Source organism: Malaclemys terrapin, chromosome 4 (assembly GCF_027887155.1).
Source record: "Malaclemys terrapin pileata isolate rMalTer1 chromosome 4, rMalTer1.hap1, whole genome shotgun sequence".
Lineage (NCBI taxonomy): Eukaryota > Metazoa > Chordata > Testudines > Emydidae > Malaclemys > Malaclemys terrapin.
This window is the reverse complement of record NC_071508.1, coordinates 2,631,920-2,658,784: the sequence shown is the minus strand read 5'-3', so window position 1 is coordinate 2,658,784 and position 26,865 is coordinate 2,631,920. Positions and strand designations below refer to the sequence as shown.

Here is a 26,865-nt window from a genome sequence, read left to right as displayed (position 1 = left end):
CACAGACACACTCTGACACACACTGATGCTCTGAGACACACACACTGAGACTCATTGACACACACTGCAACACTCACAGACACACACAGACACACTGACAAACACACTGACATACGCTCTAAGACACACACACACACGGAGACACTCACTGACACACACACACTGCAACATTTACAGACAAACACACTCACAGACACACATGCTCTGAGACATTCATGGACACACACTCACAGACACACACAGTTACACTCACACACCCACTTAGACACACTCACAGACACACTGATATGCTCACACTCACAGACACAGACACACAATGACGCATGCTCTGAGACACACACACAGACACTCACTGACACACACAGACACACACACACTGAGACATTCACTGACACACTCACAGACACACACATGCTCTGAGACACACATACGCACTGAAACACTCACTGACACACACACTGCAACATTTACAAACACACTCACAGACACACATGCTCTGAGACATTCATGGACACGCACTCGCAGACACACACAGTCACACTCACACACCCACTCAGACACACTCACAGACACACACACTCACAGACACACCCAGTCACACTCACACACCCACTCAGACACACTCACAGACACACACACTCACAGACACACCCAGTCACACTCACACACCCACTCAGACACACTCACAGACACACACACTCACAGACACACTCTGACACGCTCACACTCACAGACAGACACACAATGACACATGCTCTGAGACACACACACAGACATTCACTGACACACAGACACACACACAGACACACACTCACACACACTGAGCCACTCACACACACAGACCACCCCCAAATCTGCACCGCCCCGCCTCCCCCCAAACTACAACTCCCAGCGCTCCCCGGGGGGGGCAGGCGGGCCGGGAGGGGGTGCAGGGAGCATGCCCAGACCCCCATCTCCCCCCTCCCTCCATCCTTCCCCTGCATCCCCCCCCCCCCCCCCCCCCCCGCCCGCCCCCTCTGCTGCATCAGCACCAACCTCCCTCCATCCTTGAGCAGCGGCAGCGGCAGCGGCCTCCCGGCTGGAGCGGGGAGCTTCGCCCGGTGCTGCAGTAACCCAGAGCCCCCCCCCCCCACACCTCCTCCTCTCCCCCCCCCCCCAGCAGCAGCCCCCCCGCCGGATCCAGGGGGAGCAGGGGCTGCGGCAGCAGCAGGAGGAAGCAGCAGCCATGAAGGACCGTACTCAGGAGCTGCGGACTGTAAGAGCCAATGTCTCCTTTCTCCCTACCCTCGGGGCCCCCGGCCGGCGGGGCGGGGACAGAGCCCTGCTTCCCCCGGGGGAGGGGACACTGGGGGCGACCGGACCCCCCGGCTGAGCTCTGCAAGGGGGAAGGGAGATCAGACCCCCCCAGGCTGAGCTCTGCAAGGGGGAAGGGAGATCAGACCCCCCCAGGCTGAGCTCTGCAAGGGGGAAGGGAGATCAGACCCCACCCCCCAGGCTGAGCTCTCCAAGGGGGAAGGGAGATCAGACCCCCCCCCAGGCTGAGCTCTCCAAGGGGGAAGGGAGATCAGACCCCCCCAGGCTGAGCTCTCCAAGGGGGAAGGGAGATCAGACCCCCCCAGACTGAGCTCTCCAAGGGGGAAGGGAGATCAGACCCCCCCAGACTGAGCTCTCCAAGGGGGAAGGGAGATCAGACCCCCCCCGGCTGAGCTCTGCAAGGGGGAAGGGAGATCAGACCCCCCCCGGCTGAGCTCTGCAAGGGGGAAGGGAGATCAGACCCCCCCGGCTGAGCTCTCCAAGGGGGAAGGGAGATCAGACCCCCCCCGGCTGAGCTCTGCAAGGGGGAAGGGAGATCAGACCCCCCCAGGCTGAGCTCTGCAAGGGGGAAGGGAGATCAGACCCCCCCCCAGACTGAGCTCTCCAAGGGGGAAGGGAGATCAGACCCCCCCAGGCTGAGCTCTCCAAGGGGGAAGGGAGATCAGACCCCCCCCGGCTGAGCTCTGCAAGGGGGAAGGGAGATCAGACCCCCCCCGGCTGAGCTCTCCAAGGGGGAAGGGAGATCAGACCCCCCCCCCCGGCTGAGCTCTGCAAGGGGGAAGGGAGATCAGACCCCCCCCCCCGGCTGAGCTCTGCAAGGGGGAAGGGAGATCAGACCCCCCCAGGCTGAGCTCTGCAAGGGGGAAGGGAGATCAGACCCCCCCCGGCTGAGCTCTGCAAGGGGGAAGGGAGATCAGACCCCCCCAGACTGAGCTCTCCAAGGGGGAAGGGAGATCAGACCCCCCCAGACTGAGCTCTCCAAGGGGGAAGGGAGATCAGATACCCCCCCCGCTGAGCTCTCCAAGGGGGAAGGGAGATCAGACCCCCCCAGGCTGAGCTCTCCAAGGGGGAAGGGAGATCAGACCCCCCCAGGCTGAGCTCTCCAAGGGGGAAGGGAGATCAGACCCCCCCAGGCTGAGCTCTGCAAGGGGGAAGGGAGATCAGACCCCCCCCAGACTGAGCTCTCCAAGGGGGAAGGGAGATCAGACCCCCCCAGACTGAGCTCTCCAAGGGGGAAGGGAGATCAGACCCCCCCCAGACTGAGCTCTCCAAGGGGGAAGGGAGATCAGACCCCCCCCCAGGCTGAGCTCTCCAAGGGGGAAGGGAGATCAGACCCCCCCAGGCTGAGCTCTCCAAGGGGGAAGGGAGATCAGACCCCCCCAGACTGAGTTCTCCAAGGGGGAAGGGAGATCAGACCCCCCCAGACTGAGCTCTCCAAGGGGGAAGGGAGATCAGACCCCCCCAGGCTGAGCTCTCCAAGGCAGCGGGGTTGGATCAGACCCCCTAGCTCAAATCTCCAAAGGGGGAAAATTTAGATGGGGAGGGGGGTTCATTGCTGAACTCCCAGGGAGTGTGTTTGTGTGTGTGTGCTGTGGGGATCCAGCCCCCCCCCCCCCCCAGGGACCCAGAGGAAGGGAATGATACAGGGAGGGAATAACCCCTCCCCAGGATATATTTCCGTGGGACTATGGGAAGGGGTATGTGTGATGGATGCGGGGGGTATTCAGACCCCCCCAACCCCCTTCTTGCTAGCTCCATCCAACCCACTCCCCACCCCCTCTCTGGTGCCCAAATCGAATCGGACTTGTCTGTTTCATAATATCTTTTTCCTGGTGATATTTCAGCAGTTTCCTGGCCAGGATTCCTATTCCCCCCCTCACACACACACACACACACACACTCCCCTTCGGGGGTTTTCTGGGAGGATGCGGGGGGGGGAGGAGGAATGCGGTGGCAGGATAAAATATATAAATGGGGTGATGGAGAAAGAACCACCCCTTTTCCACACACCCCCAATTTATGTCACAGATCAAGGTTGGGGCGGTGGGTGGGGGTGGGGGTGGGGTGGGAGCTGGGAATCTGGGTCTTTGCAAATCTTTCTCTCAAGGAAAAGGCAGGATCTATTTCGGTCTGTGATTCCTATGGGTTCTATTTGTGTGTGTGTGTGCACGCGCGCTCATTTCACTTCCCTAATAAAAATATTGCAGATGGAGAGAAAATTCTCTCCAACAGGATACAAGCGGTTCAGGCATATATGTGTGTGTGTGTGTTTAACAACAAATACCCAGAGAGAAACACGATTTAATTACAGCTTGGGGAAAAAAATCCTTCCAAAATTGTTAGTTGATTTGCTTTCCGCTTTGCTGCTGGGGGCTGGCTGGCTGGCTGGAGCCAGATAGACAATGCTGCTCGGCGGATGGAGTCTAAAATAGCTGGTGGCAAGCGCACCCTTCTGCAGTGAACAGAAGCGGGGGCTTTTTTTCCTATGCTGCGAGGCTGGTGGCAGGGAAGGCTGGCCGGGATGGAGGGATGGGGAAAGGCAGAGAGAAGGAGAGAGGCAGCCGGGAATGTAGCGTGCTCGTTTGCTGCAGGGACCCAGGGATGGACGGAGAAGGGGGAATAAATGTTCCCTTCACTACGAGGATGGAGGGATGGAGAAAGGCAGCGAGGCGGAGAGGTGGGAATGGATTCCAGAGCCCCTGGCTGCTCGTTGGGGCTTCTCCTGGCTAGATTTGAAGGCTGCTGCCTTCTCTGTGGCCCTTGGGCCAGGGGCCAGCAGGACTGGGGGGGCTGAGGCCAGCAGGAGGCCCTGGGCCCCACGCCCCTGGCCCAGCTGCAGGTGCGGGCAGGTGGGTGCAGGGAAGATGGCCCGGCTGGCTGCTGGCGCAGTGGGTGCTGGGGCGGGTTTGCTGCAGGGAGCGGAGGGGGGTTTTTCACTCGGTGGTGGGGAGTGAATGCAGCAGAGAGACACGGGGGGTGAGAGGGAGTGTGTGACGTGCGTGTGAGCGACGTGTCTGTCAGTGTGTGATGAGCGTGTGTATGTGATGTGTGTCTGTCTGGGAGCAATGGCTGTATGTCTGTCAGGGTGTGTGTGTGTCCATGTGTGAGCGACAGCTGTGTGTCTGTCAGGGTGAGTTTGTGTGTCCGTGTGTGTGAGCGACGGCTGTGTCTCTGTCTCTGTGTGTGTGTCCCCGTGTGTGAGCGACGGCTGTGTGTCTGTCGGGGTGTGTGATGTGAGAGAGTGTGTGTGTCTATGTGTGAGCAATGGGTGTGTGTCTGTCAGTGTGTGTGATGTGTGTGAGTTTGTGACGTGTGTGTGTGTCTGTATGTGAGCGACGAGTGTTTGTCAGTGTGTGTGATGTGAGTGTGTGTCTATGTGTGAGCAATGGATGTGTGTCTGTGAGTGTGTGATGAATGTGTGAGAGTGTGTGTGTCAGTACGTGTTACGTGTATGTGTCTGTGTGAGAGCGACAGGTGTGTGTGTCTGTCAGTGTGTATGTGAAAGATTGTGTGAGACGTGTGTGTCTGTGCGTGTAATGTACGTGTGTCTGTGTGTGAGCAACGGGTGTGTGTCTGTCAGTATGAGTGTGAGAGAGTGTGTGTGTGATGTGTGTGTCTGTGTGTGAGCAATAGGCATGTGTCAGTGTGTGATGTGTGTGTATGTGTGTGTCATGTGTGGGTGACCTGTGTGTCTGTGGGTGAGCAACATGTGTGTCTGTCAGCGTGTGTAATGTGAGAGAGTGTGTGTGGCTATGTCTGAGCAATGGGTGTGTGTCTGTCAGTGTGTGTGTGAAAGAGTGTATGTGATGTTTGTGTGTCTGTGTGTGAGTAACAGGTGGTTGTCTGTGTGATTAGTGTGTGTGTCAGTATGTGTGTGTGTCCATGTGTGAGTGACGGGTGTGTGTCTGTTAGTGTGTGAGTGTGTATATGTGACATGTGTTTGTCCACGTGTGAGCAGTAGGTATGTATCTGTTAGTGTGTGTCATGTGTGAGTGAGAGTGTGTGTGTGACCTGTGTGTCTCTGGGTGAGCCACGTGTGTGTCTGTCAGTGTGTGTGTCAATGTGAGTGAGTGTGATATGTTTGTGTGTCAGTGTGTGTGTGATGTGTTAGTGTGTGTGAGAGAGTGTGTAAGTGATGTGTGTGAGTGATTAAGAGTGTATGTGATCTATGTATCTATCAGTGTGTTTCTGATATGTGGGTGTGTGAGAGAGAGAGAGTGTGTGTGTGTATGAGAGAAACTATGTGTGGCGTGTGTCAATGTGTGTGTGGTGTGTAAGTGTGAGAGTATGTGTGTGATATGTGTATGTCAGTGAGTGTGTGTGTGAGACTGACATATGTGTGTCTGTCAGTGTGTATATGAGAGAGAGAGTGACACGTATGGGTCAGTCACTGTGTGTGTGTTAGTGTGTGTGTGAGAGAGAGAGAGATGGAGGGGACACTCAGTGTGAGAAAGAGAGCTGTGTGTGTTGGTCACTCCACGTGTGTGAGAGACAGTGAGTGTGTGACGTGTATGTCTATCAGTGTGAGCGATGTGTGTGAGTCGGTGTGTGTGTGAGAGAGAGTATTTGTCAGTGATGTATGTGCATGTCAGTAGGCATGTCTGTGTGTGTGTGTGTGTGTGTGTGTGTGTGTGTGTGTGTGTGTGTGTGTGTGAGAGAGAGAGAGAGAGAGTCAGTGTGTGTGTCAGAGCATGTGTTTGTGTCAATGTGTCTGTGCATGTGTGTGTCTGTGTGGGTGCAGTTGCATGGGTTATAAAACCAGGTACGCTGCGTGGGAAATGGCACACCCACACAGACACAATTGCACATGCCCACACATTCTGACACACACACACACATCCACTGCCATACACTCCGAAACACACACATCATACAACATGACAGCAGATGTCTAGTGTGCTTTCTCCCCCATCTGGGTGACTGCGTGTGTGTGTGTGTGTTGTGGCCCCACAAACTTACAATGCTGGGCTGGCTTGGGGAGCTGCTTACCCGGACAGTGGGGAGCAGTGGGGAGACCCTGGCATAACAGCTTCCGCCGTGGGGCAGGGGCTGGCATGAGGAGGCCCCAAACTGCCCAGCCGCCCCTGCACAAGGCCACATGCGAGCAACATCTCGCCAAAGGAAGCTAGGGGCTAAGATCCTCCAGTTAGGGGGCAGATCCCAGACGGAAGCTACCCCCCCACCTCGCCTGATAGATACGAGGTGTATGGAGATAGATAGATAGATAGATAGATAGATAGATAGATAAGGGTGTATGGAGATAGATAGATAGATAGATAGATAGATAGATAGATAGATAGATAGATAGATAGATAGATAGAGAAGGATGTATGGGGATAGATAGATAGATAGATAGATAGATAGATAGATAGATGAGAAGGTTGTGTGGGGATAGATAGATAGATAGATAGATAGATAGATAGATAGATAGATAAGGGTGTATGGGGATAGATAGATAGATAGATAGATAGATAGATAGATAGATAGATAGATGAGAAGGTTGTGTGGGGATAGATAGATATCAGGGGGTGTATGGGGGATAGATAGATAGATAGATAGATAGATAGATAGATAGATAGATAGATAGAGAAGGGTGTATGGGGATAGATAGATAGATAGATAGATAGATAGATAGATAGATAGATAGATAGATGAGAAGGTTGTGTGGGGATAGACAGATAGATATGAGGGAGTGTATGGGGGATAGATAGATATATAGATATCAGGGGGTGTATGGAGGATAGATAGATAGATTCTCTCTCCCTCTGTGTGTGTACAGATCTCTTGGTAGCGCTGGCTCTCCCTGCCCGCAGCGCTGGACTCTGGGCCGTAGCTGGATGGTTGGTGGGTGCCCCAGGGGGAAGCCATGCGGCCCCCCAGCAGCACAGGCTGTGTGTGTCTGTGTGTGTCCAACTGGGGCTCCACGTTCCTGCCCACCGGTCCCTCCCTGCCAGACAGCTGCAATGCAGACACCTGTGGGGGGTGGGCAGCAGTGACAGGGGGCCTCTGTCTCTCCCCATCAGTCACCCCAGCTCAGGGTGCTTGGCAGGGCTGGAGGAGCTGGGAGGGCCGGGGCTAGGCCAGGCAGGGGGCAGATGCTTGGCTGGGGTCTGGGCCTTTCGCACTGGGTTTTACTGGTTCCTCTGGAAGGTTTCTCTGCAAGGTGGTGGTGGGGGCATCAGCCCAGCAGACGGAGACATGCGGACACAGCCAGACAGCCTGACTCTCTCCCCCCCGCACACACACACACACACACACACACACACACAGAGTCTCTCTCTGAAACACACCCCCTCTCCCCAACACACACACACACTCAGAGACACACACCTGCACTCTCACACACACACACATCTCTGTCCCCCACACAATCACACACTCAATGTCTCTCTCACGCACAAAGTCTCTCACACAAGCACACTGTCACACACACACACACTCGCTCACACACACACAATCTCAAAGATGCAGAGCCACACACCCGCACACAAATATCACTGATGGTCACAATCTCTCCCATACACCCTCAGACACACAATCACACACACACAACCTCCCCCACACAAACACAGCCTCTTTTACACATACAGACATAGTGACACACATAAAGATACACACAAGTTCTCCTCAACACACACAGAAACACACAGCCTCTCTCTCACACACACACACACACACACAGAGTCACATAGACGTGCTGTCTCCCTCCAACACACACATACCCTGTCCCCTCCTGACCCTCTCAGCCCTGAGCCCCCAGAGCCACGGCTGGAGCCCCACGGCTGGTGGAGACCCAGACTCCAGCCTGGTTGCTATTACTGTCAAGGTGACAGCACCAGGGCTTAATTTGTGCCAGGGCCTAGCAGTTCGTAGCCCCGGCACCTCCGGGCCTGGCAGTTCATAGTCCCAGCACCTCTGGGCCTGGCAGTTCACAGCCCCGGCACCTCTGGGCCTGGCAGTTCGTAGCCCCGGCACCTCTGGACTCGCCACATCTTTTATGAATGTAAAAAAATTGCTTGTGCCCCGGCACCTCTCTCATTACAAATTAAGCACTGGACCACATCTGGTGCCAGAGGCGGCTGCTGTGTCCTGCCAGCCTTGTAGTGTGGGGCTGGGACCCCCAGAGTAGTGGATGGACAGACCGGACAGGAGCAGGGAATGAATCTGGGTCACCCAGCAGGGAGAGAGCAGGGGTTCTGGGTCCCCTTTAGGATGGGGGTCAGAGAGGGGAGATTAGAAGGTTTGGAAGATCCATCCATCCATCTTCAAATATCCCATCCATCCATCCATCCCCATATACCCCCCTCTGTCTATCTATCCATCCATCCATCCATCCATCCCCATATACCCCCTCTGTCTATCTATCCATCCTCCATCTCCATATATCCCATCCATCCATTCCCATATACCCCCTCTGTCTATCTATCCATCCATCCATCCCCATATACCCCCTCTGTCTATCTATCCATCCATCCATCCCCATATACCCCCTCTGTCTATCTATCCATCCATCTTCAAATATCCCATCCATCCATCCATCCATCCCCATATACCCCCTCTGTCTATCTATCCATCCATCCATCCCCATATACCCCCTCTGTCTATCTATCCATCCATCCATCTCCATATATCCCATCCATCCATCCCCATATACCCCTCTGTCTATCTATCCATCCACCCATCCATCCATCCCCATATACCCTCTCTGTCTATCTGTCCATCTATCTCTATATATCCCCTCCGTCCATCCATCCCCATGTACCCCCTCCATCCATCTATTCAATCATCCATCCCCATATACCCGCTCCAACTATCTATCTATCAAGACAGCCAGCCCCAGACACTCCCTCCATCTATCTACCAATCAATCTATCCATCCATCCCCATATACCCCCTAGCCATCATCTATCTATTTATCTATCTATCCATCCCCATATGTTCCCTCTATCTATTTCTCCATCCATCCCCATACACCCCATCTATCTTTTTGTCTATCCTTCCATCCCCATAAGCCTCCTTTCTCTCTCTCTCTCTTCCCATAACCCTCCTCCCTCTCTCTGTCCCTCCCAAACACAACCTTTTGGGGCGGAAGCAGGGTCTAATGGGTTAGAATAGGTTGAGAGCCAGGACTCCTGGGTTCTGTGCTGGCTCTGGGAGGGGGGTGGGGGCTAGTGGTTAGAGCAGGGGGGGCTGGGAGCCAGGACTCCTGGGTTCTGTGCTGGCTCTGGGAGGGGAGTGGGGGCTAGTGGTTAGAGCAGGAGGAGCTGGGAGCCAGGACTCCTGGGTTCTGTGCTGGCTCTGGGAGGGGAGTGGGGGCTAGTGGTCAGAGCAGGGGGGGCTGGGAGCCAGGACTCCTGGGTTCTGTGCTGGCTCTGGGAGGGGAGTGGGGGCTAGTGGTTAGAGCAGGAGGGGCTGGGAGCCAGGACTCCTGGGTTCTGTGCTGGCTCTGGGAGGGGAGTGGGATCTAGTGGTTAGAGCAGAGGTGGGCTGGGAGCCAGGACTCCTGGGTTCTGTGCTGACTCTGGGAGGGGAGTGGGGGCTAGTGGTTAGGGCAGAGGTGGGCTGGGAGCCAGGACTCCTGGGTTCTGTGCTGACTCTGGGAGGGGAGTGGGGGCTAGTGGTTAGAGCAGGAGGGGCTGGGAGCCAGGACTCCTGGGTTCTGTGCTGGCTCTGGGAGGGGAGTGGGATCTAGTGGTCAGAGCAGGGGGGCTGGGAGCCAGGACTCCTGGGTTCTGTGCTGGCTCTGGGAGGGGAGTGGGGGCTAGTGGTTAGAGCAGAGGTGGGCTGGGAGCCAGGACTCCTGGGTTCTGTGCTGACTCTGGGAGGGGAGTGGGGGCTAGTGGTTAGGGCAGAGGTGGGCTGGGAGCCAGGACTCCTGGGTTCTGTGCTGACTCTGGGAGGGGAGTGGGAGCTAGTGGTTAGAGCAGAGGTGGGCTATGGGAGAGACCCCGTTGTGGCTGGGAGGAGCAGGGCAGCGGCAGCAGTAGCAGTGCATGCAGCCATTAAGCTGTTTAAGGGGCTCCGTATTTGGGCAGTGGAGTCTTTTTTTAGCCCAGTGTTGTGACGCTGGCGCGCTGGGTTTTCCTCAGCCAGCGAGGGGAGGGCAGTGCTGCTAAATATGCTGCTCGCCTCTCGAGGGCTGGGAGAGCGCGGGGGGAGAACGGGAGCGATAGCTCTAATTATGATCAAGAATTACTCCGCAGAAGCAACCCGGCGCTTTGGGGCACGTCAGCATCGCTCCCCCGGCACTGAGATGCAGCTGCCCCTGGGGTGGGGTGTGGCAGCTGTTTAACGGCCATATGGGGGGGACACCCCTGCTTATACCGCTTGACCCTACTCCCCTGCTAGAGAACCCAGGAGTCCTGGCTTCCAGCTCCCTGTGCTCTAACCCACTAGACCCCACTCCCCTCCCAGAGTCGGGCAGAAAACCCAGGAGTCCTGGCTCCCAGCCTGCCCCCCGCTCCAACCCAGTGGATCCCACTCCCTTCCCAGAGCTGGAGATAGAACCCAGGAGTCCTGGTTCCCAGCCCTCCCCTGCTCTAACCCACTAGCCCCCCACTCCCCTCTCAGAGCTCTGGATTTCCATCACTTTCTCGACAATTTGAACCTCCCGCCAGTGCCCCTTAAGTCATCCATCTCCCCCCCTGCTCCCATCCCGAACCCCTGCCTGGGCTTTCCCCTGGTTGTGGGGGCTGAATCCTCTGGCTCCCGGCAGCGCCCCCCTCTTCCCTGCCTGTCCGTGCTGCAGGCTGCCCGTGCCGGAGATCCCGGCATGATGCTGCAGCAGAAGGCTGGCCTGAGCACAGAGCTGCAGAGGAAGGGAGCTGGAGACTGACAGGCTGTACAGACAGACACCGAGAGACACACTGACACCAGCACAAACACCGCACCTGCCCAGCACCAAACAACACACACGCGCCGACTGACACACAGCTGCAAGGCTCGAGATGCACAGTCGAGATGCAGAGAGATGCCTTGACGCACACAATACACAGTCACACAAACACACGCTGGGATACATCCGTGGCGTGTGGCTGTGTTTGACTCACAGCCACAAAGCCGCAGGTGTGCCCAAAAGCACAGAACCAGGCAAACACGCCAGCCTGCAGACACACACACACACAGCAACTCTTGTGAACTGACACGCAGACACAAACCACAGATGTGCAGAAAAAGCCACAGCCACACACGGCAAACACACACACACAGACACACAATCCTACTACTACGGAGACACAGAAACCAGATGCCCACGGAAACCGACAAACGGGCACACAACCAGATATGCAAGCACACAAAATCACAGTCGCGTGTACAGCGACGCCAAACACAGACCCACACGGACAAGCACACACCCACAGAGACACACAGGCCCACGACCTCACACACCCACAAATACACAACATGACACACACTCTCATGCATAAAACCACCGACACCCCTCCCCCCACAATCTGAGACACAGGCAGAAAGCCACACACACATACACACACACACACAAAAGCCCAGGCACAAATACACATACACACAGCCTGTGTGTCATATGGCCGGGCAGGCTGGTGAAAGGGTATGGATGGCTCCTCTCTGGGGAGGGGTCAGGAAGAGAGATGGGGGTGGAAAGAACAATGAGTGGGGAGCAGTCTAGCTATGCTTTGGGGGGACCCCTCCTCCCTGTATGACAATAGAGGCTATAGGGAGGCAGGGCTGCCCAGAGGATTCAGGGGGCCTAGGGTCTTCGGTGGCAGGTCCTGGGGCGGAAGGACCCCCCGCCACGGGTCTTCAGGGCACTTCGGCGGCGGGTCCCGGAGCGGAAGGATCCCCCGCCGCCAAACTGCTGCTGAACACCCGGAGCGGAAGAAGCTCCGGGGGCCTGGGCCCCGCAACAGTTTTCCGGGGCCCCTGGAATGAGGGAAGGACCCCGCTCCAGGGCCCCCGAAAAACTCTCGTAGGGGCCCCTGTGGGGCCTGGGGCAAATTGCCCCACTTGCCCCCCCCTCCCACCGGGCGGCCCTGTAGGGAGGACACCTGAATCTCGAACACCCCACTCCCTGCAGCACAGCACCCCCTAGCACTGCCCGGGGCAATGCGGCCAGCCCTGACTGCCAGGGGAGAGCGCCCCCTACTGAGCCCCCGCCCTGCTCCCCGCAGCACACCGCCCCCTAGCGCCGCACTGGGGCATTGGGTCAGAGCTGACGTCACTCTGGAGACTGGTTATTTTGGGGATGACGGATTCCTGGAAGGACAATGGGAATGTGATAGTCCCCCAAGCAGAGGATGCGCTACCCTCTGCCCCCTCCCGCAGCCACTGGAGCGTGTGCGTTATGTCACCGCTCCGACACACCAAGCAGTGACCTTGGAGCGAAGGAGACGCATGAGAGACGCGAGCCAGAATGCCCTCCAGGAGAGAGAGAGACAGCCTCAGACACAGCCCCTCCCCAACCCATCTTCACCCCTCCATGTCTCGATCCCAGACCCCTCCCCTCCCGGAGCACCTTTGGGACACCCCATCTCTCTCCAGCTTCGGGGGGATGGATCTGTCCCCCCCCCAGCTCTGGAGTGGGACCCCTCGGCTCAGGACGGTGCGCTCCCTGCAGCGCTGGGGCTCTGTACAGGGAGCAGAGCCCACCCAGTGGGACGTTTCCACACTGCTACTCCAGAACATGTCACCTGAGGTTAGATCAAGTTTGGAAAGCGTCTTATGTAAGTGGAGTGTAGTCATGGCATAGAGAGGGCTGCATGTGGGGCTGTGGAATTGAGGAGCATGGGATAGATAGATAGATAGATAGATAGATAGATAGATAGATAGATAGATAGATGAGAGGGGGTGTAGATAGATAGATAGATAGATAGATAGATAGATAGATGGGGTATATGGGGTATATGGGGATAGATAGATAGATAGATAGATAGATAGATAGATAGATGGGGTATATGGGGATAGATAGATAGATAGATAGATAGATAGATAGATAGATAGATAGATAGATAGATGGGGTATATGGGGTATATGGGGATAGATAGATAGATAGATAGATAGATAGATAGATAGATAGATAGATAGATGGGGTATATGGGGATAGATAGATAGATAGATAGATAGATAGATAGATAGATAGATAGATAGATAGATAGATAGAGGGGGTGGATGGGGATAGATAGATAGATAGATAGATAGATGGGGTATATGGGGTATATGGGGATAGATAGATAGATAGATAGATAGATGAGAGGGGGTGTAGATAGATAGATAGATAGATAGATAGATAGATAGATAGAGAAGGGTGGATGGGGATAGATAGATAGATAGATAGATAGATAGATAGATAGATAGAGAAGGGTGGATGGGGATAGATAGATAGATAGATAGATAGATAGATAGATAGATAGATAGATAGATAGAGAAGGGTGGATGGGGATAGATAGATAGATAGATAGATAGATAGATAGATAGATAGATAGATAGATAGATGGGGTATATGGGGATAGATAGATAGATAGATAGATAGATAGATAGATAGATAGATAGATGAGAGGGGGTGTAGATAGATAGATAGATAGATGTGTGTAGTGGGAAGAGACGGGGGTGTATAGGGATGGATAGATAAAGGTAGGGTTGGAAGAATTTGATTTTTTTTAAATAATGTTGATGTTTATTTTTAAACCTTTTTTCCCGATTTTTGTCTATTTAAATTTGAACAGGTGCACACAATTATGGGGTTTAAGCAATTTTTTTGTATTTGTATTGATTTCAATTTTCAGAGTTGTGGGAAATTCCCTGGGGGCATGAGACCATAATTATTTAATGGCAGGCGACGCTGAGATTCAGAAAGTGTTGTAACCGTTAAAACGCAAATTGTCCACATCCCATGTCAACACATAGGAGTCTACTTAAATCAAACTCTCCTCTCAGGCAGCATCTTCCTTACTTTGACCAGCTGTCAATTTCAGTTGTTACGGATGGGAAAAAAAATTCATTGATTTGTGTCTGTGTAAGGTGAAATCGATGTTTACGAATAAAAATTTAATGCTTCAATGCCTAAATCAGTGGCTCTCAACCTTTCCAGGCTCCTGTCCCCCTTTCAGGAGGCTGATTTGTCTTGTGTACCCCCAAGTTGCACCTCACTTAAAAACGACTTGCTTACAAAATCAGACATCAAAATACGAATAGTGTCACAGCCACTAGTACGGAAAAACGGCTGACTCTCCTTTTTACCATGTCATTATAAACTAAATCAACTGGAATCGAAAGATTGTACTTGCGTTTCAGTGTGTCGTGTACAGACCAGGAGGAACAAGTGCTTTTTATGTAGCCTGGTGTAAAACTCGGTAAATCTCTAGATGAGTTGATGTACCCCCGGAAGACCTCTGTGTACCCGCAGGGGTACACGTACCCCTGGTTGAGAACCACTGGCCTAGGTAAAGGAGTCTGTAGTTAGCTGAACTAAGTATCAGGGGGGTAGACGTGTTAGTCTGTATCCACAAAAACAACGAGGAGTCCGGTGGCACCTTAAAGACGAACAGATTTATTTGGAGAGGGGTTTTTTACTCATGAAAGCTTATGCCCCAATAAATCTATTCGTCTTTAAGGTGCCATCGGACTCCTCATCGTTTTTTTAGCTGAGGTACATCATAGTTGCAGAGAGAACTAGATACATAGGTGCAAAACTGGTTGGAAAACTGTTCCCAGAGAGTAGTTATCAGTGGTTAACACTCATGCTGGAAGGGCATAACGAGTGGGGTCCCGCAGGGATCGGTTCTGGGTCGGGTTCCATAGGCGCAGTAACTAGGGGTGCAGTGGGTTCAGCTGCAACCCCAGGCTCCTGACAGCCAGCCCCGCACCCGGGGCCCCAGCTGCTCTCCCGCACACCCCGGATCCCGGCTGCCGGCCCCGTGCGCCCAGGGTCCCGGCCTCAGCTGTCTGGTTCTGTTCAGTATCTTCATCAATGATTTAGCTAATGGCATAGAGAGGACACTGATAAAGTTTGTGGACGATACCAAGCTGGGAGGGGTTGCAAGTGCTTTGGAGGATAGGATGAAAATTCAAAATGATCTGGACAAACTGGAGAAATGGTCTGAAGTCAATGGGATGAAATTCAATCAGGACAAATGCAAAGTACTCCAGATGGAACAATCAGTTGCACACACACAATGGGAAATGACGGCCTAGGACGGAGCACTGCGGAAAGGGATCTGGGGGTCATAGTGGACTACAAGCTAAATATGAGTCAACAGTGTAACGCTGTTGCAAAACAAGCAAACATCCTTGCAGGATGTATTAGCAGGAATGTTGTAAGCAAGACATGAGAAGTCATTCTTCTGCTCTACTCCACACTGATTAGGCTTCAACTGGAGTATTGTGTCCAGTTCTGGGTGCCACATTTCTGGAAGGATGTGGACAAATTGGAGAGAGTCCAGAGAAGACCGACAAAAATTATTTAAGGTTTAGAAAACATGAGCTGTGAGGGAAGATTGAAAAAACTGGGTTTGTTTAGTCTGGAGAAGAGAAGACTGAGAGAGGACATGAGAACAGTTTTCAAGTATGTAAAAGGTTGTTACAAGGAGGAGGAAGAAAAAATGTTTTTCTTAACCTCTGAGGATAGGACAAGAAGCAATGGGCTTAAATTGCAGCAAGGGAGATTTAGGTTGGACATTAGAAAAAACTTCTTAACTGTCAGGGTGGTTAAGCACTGGAATAAATTGCCCAGGGAGGTTGTGGAATCTCCATCACTGGGGATTTTTAAGAGCAGGTTGGACAAACACCTGTCAGGGATGGTCTAGATAATTCTTAGTCCTGCCTTGAGTGCAGGGGACTGGACTAGACGACCTCTTGAGGTCCCTTCCAGTCCTATGATTCTATAGATAGGTCTACCTATCCTCCTAAACAAACATCTGTCTATCCATCTCCATACACACACCCCTCTATCTGTGGGGTGTAGTGGGTTGGAGTAGGTGGGGCTGGGAGTCAGGACACCTGGATTCTATCCCTGGCTAGGGGAGGGGAGTGGGGTCTAGTGGGTTAGAGGAGGGCGGGAGGAAGGAAGGAAGGGATGGGGGTCAGGATTGCTGGGTTCTAGTCTAGTCTTAGAACTGCATGACCTTGTTCCAACCCCTTTGGCACTCTGAGCCTCAATTTCCCCAGCTGTTGCAGTAGATCTGTTCCTTCCTTAGGCCAGGCTGACCTTAGTGTTTGGTAGGGAAGGATGAACGGGGAACCCCAGTGAAATTATTTAGGGGGACCCCTCCTCTTAATCTCTTGCCTCCCACATCCCGTTTCCCTCCTCCTCTGCCAACACCAGACACAGCATGGCCCCATGTTAACTGGGGGTGCATGCAAGACCCCCACAGCCACCCCTGTCTTTAGTGGGGAGCATTGGGCCCTATTCCCTGAAGGGATTGGCAATCAGTGGCTTTTGGCCTAAAGTGGGTCAAAGGCAGGGTCTCAATTTTTCCCCTCTCCCAAGATTCAGCCTCCCTGCCCAGCCAACAAACTACTCCAGGACCAGGCTCTGTTGGCCTTTGTAGGCCTTGCAGGCCACGGTGGGCAGTGTGGTGTATAGGACAGCACCCCAAAGTAGGGTTGCCAACTTTGGTTGGATGAATTCCTGGAGGTTTCATTGCATGACATTATCTTTAACAAAAGATTCATCATTAATTCAAGATAGATAGATAGATAGATAATGGGTGTTTCAGCAGAGTTGTGGGTGAGGGAGCTCAGGGCTTGAAGAGCATGGGGGAATTGCAGATTTGCATTGAAGGGGATAGGCCATATTTTTCTTCATTTTATGTCCTAAATTGTAGGACACCCTGCTGCGCTCCACCCCAGAAATGGCTGCATCTCAGCACTGGGTGAGCCATCCCTACGCGGCGTCACTGTGCGGCTGTTCCCCAGTTGCCCTGCCCTAGAGGTGGCTGCATCTCAGGGCTGGGCTGTGTGATACATACCTGCCCACCCTGCAAATTGCTCTAAGGTGGTCACTGGGATCTGTGTGCATCTAACCTCTTCTCTTCTCTCCTCTCCTCTCCAGGCCAAAGACAGCGACGATGAAGAAGAGGTGGTTCATGTGGACCGGGATCATTTTATGGATGAATTCTTCGAACAGGTAAGAGACGAAGGGCTGCTATTCATATGAGTCGTGTCCTACTTAGAGTTACCGACTCTCCTGGTTTCACCGGGAGTCTCCCGGAATCGGGCTCTATCTCCTGGAGGCTCCTGAAGCCAAACCGGGAGATTTTAGGTGCTAAAAGTCCGGCGGCGCAGCAGGGCTAAGGCAGGCTCCCTACGGCCCCTGGAAGGGGAGGGGGGTCTCTGCGCGCTGCCTCTGCCCCGAGTGCTGACTCCACAGATCCCATGGGCGCTGCGGGGGCGGTGCAGGGACGTGCCGGCAGCTTCCAGGAGCAACGCGGGGCCAGGGCAGGCAAGGAGCCTGCCTTAGCCCTGCTGTGCCCGCCTGGCGCTCACACCGCACCCCTCTGCCCCAGCTCTGAGCCCCCTCCTGCACCCCAACCCCCTGCCCCAGCCCGGAGCCCCCTCCTGTACCCAAACTCCCTCCCAGAGCCCGCATCCCCCTCCTGTACCCTAACCCCTTGCCCCAGCCCGGAGCCCCCTCCTGTACCCAAACTCCCTGCCCCAGCTCTGAGCCCCCTCCTGCACCCAAACTCCCTCCCAGAGCCTGCACCCCCCACCCCTCCTGCACCCCAACCCCCTGTCCCAGCCCGGAGCCCCCTCCTGCACCCAAACTCCCTCCCAGAGCCCGCACCCCCCTCCTGTACCCTAACCCCCTGCCCCAGTCCTAAGCCCCCTCCTTCACCCAAACTCCCTCCCAGAGCCCACACCCCTCACCCCCTCCTGCACCCCTGCCCCAGCCCGGAGCCTCCTCCTGTACCCAAACTCCCTGCCCCAGCTCTGAGCCCCCTCCTGCACCCAAACTTCCTCCCAGAGCCCGCACCCTCCACCCCTTCTGCACCCCAACCCCCTGCCCCAGCCTGGAGCCCCCTCCTTCACCCAAACTCCCTGCCCCAGCTCTGAGCCCCCTCCTGCACCCAAACTCCCTGCCCCAGCTCTGAGCCCCCTCCTGCACCCAAACTCCCTGTCCCAGCTCTGAGCCCCCTTCTGCACCCAAACTCCCTCCCAGAGCCCGCACCCCCCACCCCTCCTGCACCCCAACCCCCTGCCCCAGCCCTAAGCCCCCTCCTTCACCCAAACTCCCTCCCAGAGCCCACACCCCTCACCCCCTCCTGCACCCCAACCCCCTGCCCCAGCCCGGAGCCCCCTCCTGCACCCAAACTCCCTCCCAGAGCCTGCACCCCAACCCCCTGCCCCAGCCCTAAGCCCCCTCCCAGAGCCTGAACCCCCACCCCCTCCCCCACCCCAACCCTGAGCGGGGCAGGGCCTTGGAGAAGGGGCGGGGCAGGGGTGGAGCCTTGGGGAAGGGGGGGCAGCGGGCGGGGCCAGGCTGTTTGGGTTTGTGTGATTAGACAGTTGGCAACTCCTACTCCTCACCCAGCTGCCACACCCCAGACCCGGCTGCATCTCAGCCCGTTAGCTCACGACATGGTGTTTCTGTGTAACCTGAAATAACTCCTACCAAGGCAGGTGGTTCTGAATTAGTGCGCAGCTGGCCTCATTAATATTCAGACAGGCTGATTAATAGGCAAAGGAGCTCACTAATGATGCAGTTTGTCCTTCACACGCAGGTGGTGGTGTCGTAAATTATACACCTGGCCTAGTTAATTCTGCAGCCATGGCAGGGGGCGGGCAGGAGGAATAGCAAAGTGTGCAGAACAGTTCATTTCCAGTGCCACAGCATGGTGCTAGGGGGCGATATGGGACGAGGTCCAGGGCCTTAGCGCAGCGCCCCCTAGTGCCGCAGGGGGGCATCGGCCCCAGCATGGAATGCCGGGGAGAGCGCCCCCTACCAAGCCCTCGGCCCGCTCCCTGCAGCCCAACGCCCTTTACTGAGCCCTGCCCCGCTCCCGCAGCCCGGCGCCCCCTGCCAAGCCCTCGCCCTGCTCCCCGCAGCCTGGCGCCCCCTGCCAAGCCCTCGCCCTGCTCCCCGCAGCCCAGCGCCCCCTGCCGAGCCTCCGCCCCACTCCCTACATCCTGGCACCCCCTACCGAGCCCCCGCTCCGCTCCCTGCATCCCGGCGCCCACTGCTTAGCCCCCGCCCCACTGCCTGCAGAACAGCGCTCCCTGCCGAGCCCCCGCCCCGCTCCCCGGAGCCCAGCACCCCCTACCAAGCCCCCGCCCCGCTCCCTGCAGCCCAGCACCCCCTACCAAGCCCACTCCCCGCAGCCCGGCACCCCCTGCCAAGCCCGCGCCCCGCAGCCCAGCACCCCCTGCCAAGCCCCCACCCCGCGCCCTGCATCCCGGCGCCCCCTGCCAAGCCCTCACCCCGCTCCCTGCAGCCCAGCGCCCTTTACTGAGCCCTGCCCCGCTCTCCGCATCCCGGCGCCCCCAACCGAGCCCCCGCTCCGCTCCCTGCAGTACGGCGCTCACTGCTTAGCCCCCGCCCCACTCCCTGCAGAACAGCGCCCCCTGCTGAGCCCCGTCCCGCTCCCCGCAGCCCGGCGCCCCCTAGAGCCACAATGGGGCACTGGGGCCAGCACTGACTGCCAGGGGAGAGCGCCCCCTGCTGAGCCCCCCCCGTCCTGCTCCCTGCAGCACAGCGCCCCCTGCTGGAATGCCTGGAGATTGCAGTGCCCTGCCCCCGTGCATGTATCTGTCCGTCTGCCCCTCCCCAGGTGGAGGAGATCCGCGGCTGCATAGAGAAGCTGTCGGAGGACGTGGAGCAGGTGAAGAAGCAGCACAGCGCCATCCTGGCTGCTCCCAACCCAGATGAGAGTGAGTTGGGGTGCCCCAGGCTGGGGGGTCTCTGAGCCCCATCGCCTCCCTGCTCTGCGGGGGGGAGAGGGGGACAGAACCTAGAGGGGTCCAGCCACCCCTTCATTCCTCCTTCCTTCATCTATCAACCCATTCACACCCTTATCTATCCATCCCCATACACACCCCTCTGTCTACCCATCCCTCTCCTTTCATTCATCCCTGTCCACCCATACATCCCTCTCCCTTCCTCCTTCCATCCATCTCGCTGTGCCGCCGTCCCTCCCTCCACCCATCCCTCTCGCCTCCTCTTCATCCATCTGTCCAGCCACCCATCCGTCTGCCTGCCAATCTGTCCTCGAGCCATCCCTCCATCTGCCTACCCGACTGTCCGTCCCGCCCTCCGGCTATTCATCACTCCATCCCTCCATCCCGTCATCCATTGCTCCCCATGTACGCGCCTATCTATCTGTATCCACGCTTCTCTCCATTCACCCAGCTGTTCCAGACCCCGTCCCCAGTGTGGAAGGTGGGCAGGCGGGGGGGCAGGAGGGGATTCCCCACCGGGCATGCCCGCCGTGGGGATCCCAGGGGGTCAGGGGGCTGGGAAGGTGGCCTCACCCCCAGTGTGGGAGGCGGGCATGGTGGAGACTTTCCATCTCATGCCCCGCTCTTCCCCCCATGCAGAGACCAAGCAGGAGCTGGAGGACCTGACGGCCGACATCAAGAAGACGGCCAACAAGGTGCGCTCCAAGTTGAAAGGTACGAGCCCGGGTGGCCATATTGGCTGGTCCTGCACGCCTTCCCCTCCAGGGCATATCACTCCGCCCTGAAGAATACTCCCCTTCTTCCGTGCCAAGGGGGTCCATGGCTCTGATCCTGCTCCTCTCGTCTCTCCACAGCCATCGAGCAGAGCATTGAGCAGGAGGAGGGGCTGAACCGGTCCTCAGCTGACCTGCGGATCCGTAAAACACAGGTATCCCTCCGCCCTCCCCCCCCAACACAGGTATCCCTCCGCCCCTCCCCCCCCCAGACACAGGTATCCCTCTGCCCCTCCCACCCCCGACACAGGTATCCCTCCGCCCCTTCCCCCCCAGACACAGGTATCCCTCTGCCCCTCCCACCCCAGACACAGGTATCCCTCCCTCCTCAGCCCCTCCTCAAATACAAGTATCCCTCTGCCCTCCCCCCCCCGCCCGACACAGGTATCCCTCCGCCCCTCCCCCCCAGACACAGGTATCCCTCCGCCCCTCCCACCCCAGACACAGGTATCCCTCCCTCCTCAGCCCCTCCTCAAATACAAGTATCCCTCCGCCCTTCCCCCCCAACATAGGTATCCCTTCGCCCTCCCCCCCTCCCGACACAGGTATCCCTCCGCCCTCCCTCCCTCCCGACACAGGTATCCCTCCTCCCCTCCCCCGCAGACACAGGTATCCCTCCGCCCTCCCCCCCTCCCCTGACACAAGTATCCCTCCGCCCTCCCCCTCCCGACACAGGTATCCCTCCGCCCTCCCCCACCAGACACAGGTATCCCTCCCCCCCTCGCCCCCCCGACACAGGTATCCCTCCCTCCTCAGCCCCTCTTCAAATACAAGTATCCCTCTCTCCTCGCCACCCCCCAGACACAGGTATGCCTCCCTCCTCAGCCCCTCCTCAAATACAAGTATCCCTCTCCCCTCGCCACCCCCCAGACACAGGTATGCCTCCCTCCTCGCTCCCGCCCCCAGACACAGGTATCCCTCCCTCCTCAGCCCCTCCTCAAATACAAGTATCCCTCCCCCCTCCCCCCCGATACAGGTATCCCTCCCCTCCTCGCCTCCCCCCTCAAATACAAGTATCCCTCAGCCCTCCTTCCCCCAGACACAGGTATCCCTCCCTCCTGGCCCCCTCCCCCAGACACAGGTATCCCTCCCTCCTCGCCCCCCTCCCAAATACAAGTATCCCTCTGCCCTCGCCACCCTCCAGACACAGGTATCCCTCCCTCCTCGCCCCCTCACAAATACAAGTATCCCTCAGCCCTCCTTCCCCCAGACACAGGTATCCCTCAGCCCTCCTCCCTCGAGACACAGGTATCCCTCCCTCCTCAGCCCCTCCTCAAATACAAGTATCCCTCCCCCCCCGCAGACACAGGTATCCCTCACCCTCTCCCCCCCAGACACAGGTATCCCTCCGCCCTCCCTCCCCCGACACAGGTATCCCTCCCTCCTCAGCCCCTCCTCAAATACAAGTATCCCTCTGCCCTCGCCACCCCCCAGACACAGGTATCCCTCCCTCCTCACCCCCCTGACACAGGTATCCCTCCCTCCTCAGCCCTCCTCAAATACAAGTATCCCTCTGCCCTCGCCACCCCCCAGACACAGGTATCCCTCCCTCCTCGCCCCCCCACAAATACAAGTATCCCTCCATCTCCCCGCCCCCAATATCCCTCCCTCCTGAAGCCCCAGCCTCAGCGTGATCAACTTCCAGAGCCATCCTCTCTCTTCCATCCCTTCCTTCCCCACCTCTCCAGCTCTCTCCCGTCACAGCTCCCCGCATCCCTCCCTCCACTAGGCCAAGGGCGGATCACTCGCAATCTCAGCCAGCACCACAAGCTACCGCCACCGAAGGGACCCCCCAAAAATAGTGCCTCCCCGGCCGCTCTACGTCTCTCACGGTGTCTCCCTTCCCTACCCCCCCCCCCCAGCACTCCACCCTATCCCGTAAGTTTGTGGAGGTGATGACGGAGTACAACGCCACCCAGTCCAAATACCGGGACCGCTGCAAGGATCGGATCCAGAGGCAATTGGAGATAAGTAGGTTTGGATTTGGCGGGGGGGGGGCGTTGCGGGGGGAAGCTGTGGCTGTGTGTGTGTGTAAGAGAGAGCGGCACTGCCCCCTGCTGGTGGGAATCAGGGCCCTATGTGTGTGTGTGTGGGCGCGCACACCCTCAAAGTGCTGAGTGACTCCAGTGCCCCTGTGTGGCACTAGGGGGCGCTGTGCTGCAGGGAGCGGGGCAGGGGCTCAGCAGGGGGCGCTCTCCCCGGGCAATCAGTGCTGGGCACAGTGTCACAGTGCAGCGCTAGGGGGCGCTGTGCTGCAGGGAGCAGGGCTCAGTAGGGGGTGCTCTCCCCTGGCAGTCAGGGCTGGCCCCAGTGCCCCAGGGTGGTACTAGGGGGGCGCTGTGCTGCAGGGAGCGCGAAGGGGCTCAACAGGGAGCGGGATTTTGCTTCCATCAGCCCTGGAGCAATGGGCCAAGGCCACTGACCCTCTATCGCCTTCACAGCTGGCCGGACAACCACCAACGAAGAGCTCGAAGACATGCTGGAGAGCGGCAAACTGGCTATTTTCACTGATGATGTGAGTGTCAGGACTGGGATGTCACCCAAAACAGGGCTTCCCATGTTCCGGACTTGGATGGGAGACCAAGTCAATAGCCCAGTGCGGCACTAGGGGGCGCTCCCCCTCTGGCAGTCAATGCTGAACGCAATGCCCCAGTGCAGTGTTAGGGGGCGCTGTGCCACTGGGGACAATTGCATTTCAGCACAGGGCGAGCCATCCCCATCCCCTGCTGCCCCACCCCAGAGGTGGCTGCATTTCAGCAATGGGTGAGCACTGGAAGGCCCTGGGGCGAGGGGGGGAATGCTTGTTTCTATCATCCAGACTCTCTTCTGCTTCCACAGATCAAAATGGACTCACAGATGACGAAACAGGCTCTGAACGAGATCGAGACCCGACATAATGAGATCATCAAACTGGAAACCAGTATCCGTGAGCTGCATGACATGTTTGTGGACATGGCTATGTTGGTGGAGAGCCAGGTTAGAACCTGCAGTGTTCTGGATCTAGAGTGGGCATCAGCCTAGAATCTGCAGAGTTCTGGATGGTGGAGCACATGAGCTGTGGTTTAGAAACTGCAGAGTTCTGGAGCCCAGAACTATTTTTGACAGCCCACGGCCGTCTGCATCACAGAAACCATGCACTATAATCTAGAACCCATAAACGATGGTCTAGAACAGTGGTTCCCAACCTTTTCTCTGCTGTGGCACAACTTGAGCTCCAGGGGCTCTTCCCCACCCCACCCTGCCCTCAGCTGGCATCTGTAGGAGGGAAGGGGAGGGGCAGAGAAGCTGACCTGTTGCTCACACAGAAGGGGAGGGGAAAAGAGAGGGATATTGAGCTCTGATTGGTTGCTCCACCCCTGGAGGAGGCAGGTCAGTGAGGCAGATGACCAATCAGAAGGCAGCTTTCCCCCCTTTGTAGTTTTTCAAAAAATTCCTTGGCACCCATGACAGCACACCATCGGGGAACCTGCAGGGTTCTGAACCTTTGGCCCATATTATCTACAGTCCACAGCCTTCTGCATCATAAAACCATATACTGTAGGCTAGAACCTAAGGAGTTCTAGATTGTGAAACCCATGCGCTGTGGTCTACAACATACAGGGTTCTAGACCTTGAGACCCATGAGCTATTATCTAAAGCCCACAGTCGTCTGCATCCTAGAACCCATGTACTCTAGAACCTGAAGAGTTCTGGATTGTGGAACCCATTAGCCAAGTTCCAGGGTTTCCAGGGTTCTGAACCTTGGGGCCCATAAGCTATTATCCACAGTCTTCTGCATCTTAGAATCCATGTATTTCTCCCAGATCCAAGAGAGTTCTGGATCTGATATGATCTGGAATGTGTAGGATTCTATAGTGTGGAACCCAGGAGATTATTACCTCAAGTGGAGAGCATTCTGCATCAAGAGTTATAGTCTAGAACCTGCAGCAATCTGTATCATGGAACCCAGAAATGAATCTCCAACCAGCAGAATTCTAGATCATGGAGCCCATGAGCTATGCTCTAGAATGTACAGGGTTCTCTACCTTGGACCCATGAGATTATTGTCTAGATGCCTTCTGCATCCAACAGACTTCTGCACCTAAATGCAACAGTCTAGGACCCACTGTGTTCTGAATTATGGAATCCATGCATTATAGACAATTCACGCATGATAAATCCAAGAATGAACTATTATCTAGAATCCACAGCCTTCTGTACCTTAGAATTTAGATGTTGCACTAGAAAACCCAAAAAGTTATGTATCATGGAACCCATGAAATATGACCCATAATTCATAGGGTACTATAACCTAGAACCCCTGAGATTATTACCTCAACCTGACAGCTTCATGAATCTAAGTACTCATGGTCTAGAACATGCAGAGTTCTGGATCGTGTAACCTGTGAGCTGCAGTCTAGAACCCATACAGTTCTGGATTTCAGAGCCCATGGTTGGCTTCAGTATTTCAGGGTTAGCCAAGTTCTCAGTCCTTTGAGCCACTAAAACCTTGGAGGTCTTTTGCATTACAGAACAGTTAGAGTTCTGGATTGTGGAAGACATGAGCAATGGTCGAGGACATAATGCATTCTGCAACGCAGGGCACTTGACAGTCAGATGGGCTTCCCAGTCTAGAACCTAGAGAGATCTGGATGGTGATGCTTCTGAAGATACTCACAGCTGCATGTGTTCTGCCATCTAGAACCCATAGAGTTCCAACACTCTGGGGCCAGAAAGAGTGCTAGAGAGAGTCCCAGGATGGTGGGTTCTCTATCTTACACCCTACCATAAGGTGATGGTCCACTCTAGAACTCTTCTAGAACATGGGTGGATCCAGAATGTACAGCGTTACAAGTTCTGAAACAGACTCACCAATCTTTTAAAGGTTCTGGCACCCAGGAAGCACTAAATGGGGCTCGTTTGTAGAGTCCATCAGGGGCTGCAAAGGTGTCAGTGGTGTGTATTTGTAAGCTCACAACAAGGTACCTAGATTTCCAATTCAGCTGTTGGCTTCTCTCCAAAGGGCTGCCAGGCAGGGCCCCATTGTGATGTTGTCTCTTCTCCCACGAGAATCTGGACTGAGACTCATGAAACTCATTGCATACAAGACTCAGAATAGCTTTCAGATAAAATTCACTCCTGACTTACAGCCCCCGCCAGAGGGGAACGACCCCGGGTCCCATTCCCTGCCCCCTTGAGCGAGCCAGTCCCATTTTGAGCCAATGCCCCCTACAGGGGAACGACCCCGGGTCCCATTCCCTATGCTGGCCGGTTTTTCTGTGCTGGTTTCCCTCTCACCCGGGCTCTCTGTCTCAGGGAGAGATGATCGACCGCATTGAGTACAACGTGGAGCACTCCGTTGACTACGTGGAAAGAGCTGTGTCCGACACCAAGAAAGCTGTAAAATACCAGAGCAAGGCTCGGAGGGTGAGTGCGGGGATGGGGCAGGGGGGTGGACCCCCTTCAGCTGATAAAAGAGGCTGAGACCCCACAGAAATCCAGACACATATCTCCCCGGCCCCACCCGAGGCAGGTCATCCCCGAGAGCCTCCTCCCCCAGCAGAGATGGAGACACTTCACCAGAGCCTGTCCCCTCCCTTCTCCTGTCTCTCTCTCTCCATCACTCCATCCCCAAGGCCTCTCCACACCACACGCTTCACTAATTTTGTGTGTGGCAGCTGTTTTCTATTTTTAACACAGTCTATCCACTCCCTTCCATCTTAGCCCCCACTTCCCCTGGCTCCCGAAACACTGCTATCCCAACCCTGGCCTCTCGGTGCCCCTCACTTCCGACATGCAGCCCCCTGCTATCCCAGCCCGGGCTTCCCCTGCACCCACAGCTCTGCCAGTGCCCCTAACTCCTGACCTGCAGCCCCTGCTAGTGCTAGCCCAGCCCTGGCCTCCCCCGCACCCACAGCTCTGCCGGTGCCCC

At 56.1% G+C, this 26,865-nt stretch overlaps 1 protein-coding gene across 2 annotated transcripts in view; it reads left to right on the top strand.

Moving 5' to 3' along the window:
- The first annotated feature begins 1,147 nt into the window (after positions 1-1,147).
- The window catches only part of STX1B (syntaxin 1B), a 28,238-nt gene continuing 2,520 nt past the window's right edge, over positions 1,148-26,865 (top strand). For both annotated transcript variants that reach the window (XM_054026282.1, XM_054026284.1), the window contains exons 1-9: positions 1,148-1,255; positions 17,339-17,413; positions 20,055-20,154; positions 20,821-20,895; positions 21,036-21,109; positions 22,817-22,925; positions 23,396-23,469; positions 23,793-23,930; positions 26,250-26,360. In XM_054026282.1, the coding sequence (XP_053882257.1) occupies positions 1,226-1,255; positions 17,339-17,413; positions 20,055-20,154; positions 20,821-20,895; positions 21,036-21,109; positions 22,817-22,925; positions 23,396-23,469; positions 23,793-23,930; positions 26,250-26,360 (786 nt within the window). In that variant the 5' untranslated portion in view covers positions 1,148-1,225. The remainder of the gene's footprint in view (positions 1,256-17,338; positions 17,414-20,054; positions 20,155-20,820; positions 20,896-21,035; positions 21,110-22,816; positions 22,926-23,395; positions 23,470-23,792; positions 23,931-26,249; positions 26,361-26,865) is intronic.